This window comes from Symphodus melops (genome assembly GCF_947650265.1).
Source record: "Symphodus melops genome assembly, chromosome: 7".
Taxonomy (NCBI): Eukaryota; Metazoa; Chordata; class Actinopteri; order Labriformes; family Labridae; genus Symphodus; species Symphodus melops.
The window spans coordinates 18,317,421-18,325,743 of NC_136697.1; the positions used below are offsets into that span (position 1 = coordinate 18,317,421).

At 43.4% G+C, this 8,323-nt stretch overlaps 1 protein-coding gene across 1 annotated transcript; it reads right to left on the reverse strand.

The window, feature by feature from the left end:
• Nucleotides 1–5,304: 5,304 nt before the first annotated feature.
• Nucleotides 5,305–7,527, reverse strand: LOC306827313 (apolipoprotein D-like). The gene is made up of 5 exons (XM_079349025.1): nt 7,422–7,527; nt 6,469–6,602; nt 6,220–6,341; nt 5,742–5,830; nt 5,305–5,651 (listed from the first exon to the last, which is right to left on the reverse strand). Exons 2-5 carry the CDS (start codon nt 6,586–6,588, stop codon nt 5,407–5,409), a joined length of 576 nt encoding a protein of 191 aa, XP_079205151.1. The 5' UTR covers nt 6,589–6,602; nt 7,422–7,527; the 3' UTR covers nt 5,305–5,406.
• Nucleotides 7,528–8,323: the final 796 nt, after the last annotated feature.

Here is an 8,323-nt window from a genome sequence, read left to right on the forward strand (position 1 = left end):
AACTGGAAAACAGAAAAGCACATTCACACATCCATCATGGTGTTTCCCCATGAGCAGGAAACCACATCATTTGTAGTCAGGCTTCAGTTGTTCCGTCCCTGCGAGACGTTACAAGTGGCATCGCCTATAAGCCCTTCAGCTGCTCTGGAAAGGACAATCTCGTCAACCAGTACCCAGTACCAGTTTGGAGAGAAATGAAATTACCACAAACATTTCAATTGCAAGATTCTCTCTGACTGTAAGTGAGGTTCTTGTTTCCATCTTGGGCCTGACATATCTATCTGCTCAAATTTTGACGTAAACATGCCACCCAACTAATGCTTACTACCACCATCATCATCTTCATGCTGAACAATCCTAGCTTGTAAGAGGTTCACGTCATTTTAAAATGGCATCAACAGTGATCAGAGGTATTTTTTGGTTTATACTTTTGTACACTAAGTTTTTTCTGGTGTTGATTTTATAAATGTTTTACTCAGCTTGATATCACTGACAAGAAAATGTATATGCATTTTTCGTTTGTTTCTTTTTGTTATTTATGTATCAAAGCACCTTTAGATGATGAGGCGGGACCAAAATGAGGATGTATCACAAAGAAATCTGTTTGACATCTGTTTTGCTAACATCTGCCCTGCAGCAAAATAATAAATTAACCCACACCACTCCTGCTTCCTGCTGTGGCAAAGAGCAGTGACACAATAGGAAATGTTTGTTTGACATATTATATTACACTGTAAGCAATTGCTGTTAATTTACGGCCAATTTTTAACACTAAAATACAGTTTTGATCTTAAAAATTAAGAACTGTATAGTTTGCATTGCATCGTGTAAACCTTGAAGCAACAAAGTGGTTGTTGCCTGGAGAACATGGAGCGCGCTCAATAGTGTGGTATGTTAGGCTTTTAGTCATTTGTTTCTAAACATATTTGAATTTCCCTCGGGATCAATTATCTATATGCTACTGCTTATTTTTCTCAGAATCAGCTTTATTGGCCAGGCATGTTTAACGCACAAGGAATTTAACTTTGGTAGACTGTGCTTTCTCTGTACAATGTAAACACTACTAACAATTAACTGAACACTATAATCAAGTAATGAAAGACTAACATGTACAAGACTAAAAAAGATAATAGTACAGTGGTAGAGGTAATTTTCTTTATTAAAATACCCTAAACCATCAACTCCTGAATGGAGAATGATTGGAGGATAATCTGAAAAGCAGTTTTCTGAGAAGGACACAAAATATGGAGGACATGGGCTACACATCGAGACCTGCTTCATCAACATCAGATTTTAAAACCACAAATTAGGCCATAGGTCTTATTGAAATCTTATTTTTTAATATTTCATTGATATTGCAGAAGATGTTTGATACAAACATCCTTAGTAGCATTAGCTTGTCTAGATATTGATTTTAACATGTTATTTTCGAGTGAGGCTTAGATTTAAATAGTGTGCTAATATTACTTCTGGGCAGTTTTAGTTGTATTTAAGTAAGTAAGTCTTTACACTTACATTGTTCACTGCAAACCCAGACTGTATCAATGAAACCTCATGCAGAGTTAAATATAGATTTCTTTGACGACTGGACCGGATACTCAGGGAAATGTGGGTGCAGAGAAGCAGAAAAAAAGTTTTGAATCTATACAAAGTCATCTTTACAAGACAAACGCGTTTCATTGTGCGTTTGAGGTTTGTACCCAGACAAAGATATTGGTGACTTAAAATACAATTACCAATGATTAAGGAGGCCCATATTTGGGTGCTTCTGTACATCTCGAGTCAAACCAGTTTGATTTCCCTACATTTTTTAGCAGGCTGTATACATTTAGCATTTCTGGTTTAAGTGATGCGTTTGAGGAATGCTTCAAGTTTTTTTTGTAACTTTTATTCTCCAAAGGCCTCAAACAGATTATCGCGTTGAATAATAGATAGATAGATAGATAGATAGATACTTTATTGATCCCGAGGGAAATTCAAGGCATCCAGTAGCAGTATACAGACAGGCAGGACACAAGACATTAGTTACAATACACACCCGCTGTCCCCACTCCCCTCTGTATACAAAATCCCCCAAACAGATTTAGCAGCCCCTATGTGACTAAGAATAAATATAATTATATGTTAAACCTGTGCAGTTAGCATTAGCAGTTAGACTTAAAACTTATATAGCATAATGTACATAACCTGTGAGGAGAGAAAAACATGTGTTGGTTAAAAGAGACCTGTAAACAGTTAAAGAGCCTTAGAAACAAAGTGCTGACCTTTAGAAACTAGTTACATGTGCATGTACAGAGGTGTTGGAGGTAGTGCCAGAGGTGTGAGTACAGTCGTTAAACAGTCGTTAAACAGTCAATGCAGGAATTGGCTCACCCACTTAAAGGAGCAGTGATTTGCATTAAGTGACCTAGACAATATGGTGAAACCAGGAGTGATTAGGGTAATTATCGTTAAGTACCCAACTATTGGGGGGCAGATTAGCATTCAGTGTTGGAGACAATAGAGTGAAACTTGACCTAATTAGGGTGATCATGTCAACCCTTACAGATGTAGCATAACACAACAGTAGGATGAAACCAGACATGATTAGGGTGATTATCGTTAAAGTGACCAGTGCTCAGTAAAGTGACTATCAATATGCATTACAGTGTCCAACTGGGGGCTGACTCTGAGGTCAGCAGTGCAGGTGAGGAGTGAGAAAAAAGTGAAAAAAGATTCCAGGGATCACCGTGCGCTTCTTCCCTGCCGTGACAGTGAAGTGTTATACAGTCTTATTGCCAGGGGGACGAAAGAGTTCTTGAGTCTGTCCGTGGAGCACGACTGTGACAGCAGTCTTTCGCTGAACATGCTCCTCTGCCCGGTGAAGGTGCTGTGCAGAGGGTGGTGTGTGTTGTCCATGATGGAGAGCATTTTGTCCAGAGTCCTCCTCTCTACCACTGACACCAGAGAGTCCAGCTTTGTACCCACCACAGAGCCGGCCCTCCTCACCAGTCTGTCCAGGCGTGCTGCGTCCCTCTTCTTGCAGCTTCCTCCCCAGCACACCACGGCGTAGAAGAGGACGCTGGACACCACAGACTGGTAGAACATCTGCAGCAGCTTTTTGCAGATGTTGAAGGACCCCAGCCTTCTCAGGAAGTACAGACGGCTCTGTCCCTTCCTGCAGGTAGTGTCCATGTTAGGCGACCAGTCCAGCTTGTCATCCAGCTGCAGCCCCAGGTACCCGTAGGTCCTGACCACCTCCACGTCGACCCCGCCGATGGAAACAGGTTCAAGATGTGGTTTCTTCCTTCGGAAGTCCACCACCATCTCCTTGGTCTTGGAGGTGTTTAGCTGCAGATGGTTGGCACTGCACCACGTCACAAAGTCCTCGATCAGGCTCCTGTACTCCTCCTCCTGTCCATCCCTGACACAAGCAACTATCGCAGTGTCGTCCGAGTATTTCTGCAAGTGGCAGAGCTCAGAGTTATACTGGAAGTCCGAGGTGTACAGGGTGAACAGGACGGGGGAGAGCACGGTCCCCTGTGGTGCTCCGGTGCTGCTGACCACAGTGTCAGATGTGCAGTCCTTCAGTCTGACGTACTGTGGTCTCTCTGTGAGGTAGTCCGTGATCCACCTCACCAGGTGCGAGTCCACCCTCATCTCGGTCAGCTTGTCTCTCAGTAGGAGGGGACGGATGGTGTCGAAAGCGCTTGAGAAATCAAAGAACATGATTCTCATCACGCTGCTCCCTTTGTCCAGATGAGAGTAGGCCCTGTGTAGAAGATAGAGGATGGCATCGTCCACGCCCACCTTTGCCTGGTATGCAAACTGCAGGGGATCCTGTGCGTGTTGGACCTGGGGTCTGAGGTGTTGGAGCAGCAGCCGTTCGAAGGTCTTCATAACGTGGGATGTCAGAGCGATTGGTCTGAAGTCGCCTGGTTCACTGGGGTTCTTCTTCTTGGGGACAGGGGTGAGGCACGAGGTCTTCCAGAGCACAGGAACCTTCCCGAGCCGCAGGCTCATGTTGAAGATGTGCTGAAGTGGCTCCCCCAGCTCAGCAGAGCAGGCCTTTAGCATCCTGGGACACACCTTGTCTGGGCCTGCTGCCTTCCTGGGGCGGAGTCTCTTCAGCTCCTTGCTCACCTGGTCTCTGGTGATGGTGGGGGGGAGGGGGGATGGATTGTCACTGGAGGTTGTATCTGTTCTGGTGGAGGTGTTGGGGGGAGTGAGAGGGGGGGAGGGGGTGTGTGGAGGGGTGCTGGGGGGGGGGGGGAGGAGTGAGAGGGGGGGAGGGGGTGTGTGGAGGGGGGGAGGGGGTGTGTAGAGGGGTGCTGGGGGGACAGGCACTGGCTGCAGCGACGGGGCTGTCGAACCTGTTAAAAAACAAGTTGAGCTGGTTTGCTCTCTCAGGGTCCCCGTCTTCTGCGTTGTTGTTTTTCTTCTTGCAGCCTGTGATGGTCTTCATGCCCTCCCAGACCTCTCTCATGTTATTCTGCTGAAGCTTCTGTTCTACCTTCCTTCTGTAATCCTCCTTTGCCTCTCGGAGTCTGACCTTGAGTTCCCCCTGCACCCGCTTCAGCTCTGCCTGGTCTCCCTCCTTGAATGCCCTTTTCTTCCTGTTAAGGATCTCCTTGACATCGCTGGTGATCCAGGGCTTGTTATTCGGGAAGCAGCGCACAGTTTTAGTGGGAACCACAACGTCCATACAGAAGTTCATGTAGTCAGTTGTGCAGTGTGTGACCCCCTCAATGTCATCACCATGGGTCTCTTGTAGGGCACTCCAGTCAGTGGTCTCAAAACAGTCTCTGAGGGCCTCCTCTGCCTCGGGAGACCACTTTCTGAAGGTGCGTGTGGTTATCGGTTGTCTCTGGATCATAGTTTTGTACTGTGGCTTGAGTAGGACCAGGTTGTGGTCGGACTTACCCAGAGGTGGTAACGGGGTGGCAGTGTAGGCGTCCTTCACGTTTGCATACAGGAGGTCTATTGTCCTGTTCTTCCTGGTGGGACAGCTTACAAACTGGTGAAAGTCCGGTAGTGTGGAGTTCAAAGTAACATGGTTAAAGTCCCCTGAGATGGCGATGAAAGCATCCGGGTGCAGCGTTTGTAATCTTGAGGTGGTCGCGTGGATGACGTCACACGCAGTTTCGGCGTGTGCCCGGGGAGGAACGTAGACGCAGAGCACGATCGCAATAGTCAATTACATAATTCATTCATAGTCAGGCTCAGATTGTTCATGTTTCACAGAGCTGAAGAGGTTTTCCATTCTTTAAATATTGTACACATTTGTCTTTGTTGTTCAGAAAGCATGTTAAAAAAAGGAGGATTATTTATTACAGGACAAACAATGTTACTCTTTCTACAGGACTTTGCATGACATTAACAGGTGACGTCTCACAATCTTGTTGGTTGAAACAGGAGTCCTTCAGGTTAAAAGTACATGGGTAAACAGTAAGTGAAGTCCTGGTTGGTAGTGACCATACAGCCAGGGTGGATACCAGCGGCAAACAGGATGCAGTGCATCTTGTGCAGGGTCTCCTGAGACATGAAGGGCTTTCTGCTCAGGATCCAAGCAAACTCACTGCGGAACAGACCCATGTTCATGCAGCTGTAGACCACAGAGTGGGTCACGTAGTCTGTGGACAGCACCCAGTAGGAGCCATGAGAAGAAGCAACTGAAGGAATGCAGAGCAGAGTTAGTGTTTCTGGAGAATTCAGCACACTAGTAACTTATTAATCAATTTCAGAATGAGACAGAGTCCTACAGTCATTGAGGGAGATCTCCAGCTTGGCAGGCTCAGAGCAATTCTTGACCCTGATAGTAGCAATGGCGGAATTAATGCTTCCATCAGCCCTAAAAATCAGAGAGTTGAACCATTCAAATCCTTAAGACAATATCATTGCAATACATTTATTTTACTTGCCCTTATTTGTTAAATGACATGCTACAGTATCTCTACGCCTTACTTTGATGTTATATATAATTGAGTCAGAGTGAAAGTTTAGTCTGTCAGAGTGTTATAAAAAGTTGGATTTTTGCAGAGGCCAGTCGTTAACTTTGACAACATTAAGGCTACTAAAAGTAGTTCAGTAAAAGTGGAAATGTGGAAAGTGGAAAAGAGAGAAAATTGAAAAGTTGTCGATATAAAATGTTGTAGAGATGAAGTAGTAATTTTTTTTTATTAAATGAAATTGATAAACCATTAAAACTGTTACTCGGACTTTAATGTGGCCTGGACTCACAGGAGCTCCCTTTTGAGGGCTTCCATGACTCCTGGGCTCTTTTGTCTGTAGATGCCAGATGTGCAGTCGCCTCTCTGGAACGGTGATGGCAGCTTCTTAATCTCAAACCACCTACCAAGGTACTAAACAAGAAACAGAAATTCACTGAAGAAAAACCCTGAACATTTAATTACTACAAATGTTATACTGCAGCTTTATTGAAATTAAATGTCATTCTATAGCAGGAAACAATAAATGGTTCATATTTACCCTGCTCATATCAAAGTTGGCCTGCGTAGGAATGTTGGGGCAGTTCCCAAACTTCACCACCTGAGCGCTGGCTGCCATAACACACAGCAAAGTCAAGGCAATCTCCTGTATGGCCTTCATTTTAGCACCACCAGCTGCAGAGAGAAAAAAAAAAAAAAAAAAGTGAATGAAGAAAGAAGAAAAGAGCAGGAGACCCCAAGAGTCTGCTCACCTGTACGTAAGCAGAGATACTACACTTTGTGGGGGATGGTCACTTCGGTGGTCTTTTACAGATCTAAGCACCTGTACCTTCATCATTGGGCCTCACACATCCTTATCTCAATTCAAAATCATTTATTTCAAACCCTAAAACAGACAACGTTTGAAAGGGGGATGGCTGAAGAAACGCTTATAGATTACCAACCCCATTCAACACAAATACAAGAAACACAAAGTCACTCTCCGCAACCAAACAATTATCTCATTTGTAAGCTAGTTAACCTATTTTTTCCTCTTTGTGATAAGTTCCAAACACACCTAATCTGAACTTCCTTTTAAATTGATTAACATTATTACTGAGTTTGACCTCAGCATTTAAACTATTACATAAGATAACCCCACCAACTGAGATGCACATACTTTTGCAAGTCGATCTTATAGTATCGACACATTATGTTATTTACTCCTGTGCTTTAATCTCATTAAGACCTTAATATCATCCCTTTCAAATAGAATGTTAGGATGAATAGGCACCACATTAAAGTTAAAACATCCAGCTCTAACCCTCACCCCCCTCCACACAAAGTTTTTACTTTACATTTGTGTATGTCAGAACAATAAAAATGATCAGTGCGTGCAAGCAGTGCCTTCATATCAATGGGGAGTTTTCACATTTTCTCTGGATCTCATTTCTAATTTATGTCATACAAGAAAAATATATTAAACCGAAATGCTAAAAAACAAAGCTTACTTACTTAGTTTACAGTTCTTGTAATCAACTTTCCAACACGATTCTGACAAGAATCTTTCCAACAATCCAAAAGAGCCCACGAGGAGGCACACTGAACGACAAGGGTAAATGAGAAGGGGTCACAAGTATAGAATGAACTGAAACTGAAGGGGAGAAACAAAGAAATTAAATACAGCAGGCAATCAAACACAGGTGAGACTAACAAGACACAGGTGAGAGCAATGAGGCCAATCAAAAGGGATGGAATCACACAAGGGGCAAAAACTACAAAAATAAACAAGAAAACAGGGGTGGCAGTGGCTCAGTCTGAAGAGACCTGGGTTGGGAACCAGGGGGTCGCCGGTTCAAGTCCCAGCGCAAACAAGCCCCAGGGAGCCCCCCTGGGGGCAGCCCTGCCTCCCCGCCAGAGAGCATGCCCATGAGCGTTGCATGGTTAGCAGATTGAAATCACGGTATAGTAAAATAAATATTAAACCTGGAAATGAAATTACAAGGGAAATGACAATCGCCCAGGAAAGGAAATGTAAACAAAATACAATATTGCATGATTATTAAAAAAATCATTGACATACTGACTTGTCATGATAAAATGCAGATGCTCTAAGTATGAAGTAAAATCCCCCCATGTCATAAAGGCTGCATGAATTTCAATATAACAAATGTGACCAATATAAAAGCAAAAACTTGAAGGAAGATCATAACACGCCTCTTCCTCTTTTGAACTATGCCTCATTAGGTCCATTAAATTCTTCATGTTGACAAAATGAGATGAGCTTCTCTTTCAAATTCAATTTTTGAATTGAATTTGAGAAACTTTGGTTAAGAAAGTTTTTTTTTTTTTTTTTTGCATAAAGTTATGTTAAAATCTGTTTTGTTTGCACATAGTTAATAGAGTTCATTGAAATG

What these genes read in the sequence shown, in the direction of transcription:
- LOC306827313 (XM_079349025.1), bottom strand. Translation starts at nt 6,588, where the DNA reads ATGAAGGCCATACAGGAGATTGCCTTGACTTTGCTGTGTGTTATGGCA. An exon ending in CCAACTTTGATATGAGCAGG is followed by an intron (nt 6,342 to 6,468) that starts GTAAATATGAAC and finishes TTTCTTGTTTAG; the next exon opens with TACCTTGGTAGGTGGTTTGA. An exon ending in GGAGATCTCCCTCAATGACT is followed by an intron (nt 5,652 to 5,741) that starts GTAGGACTCTGT and finishes GCATTCCTTCAG; the next exon opens with TTGCTTCTTCTCATGGCTCC.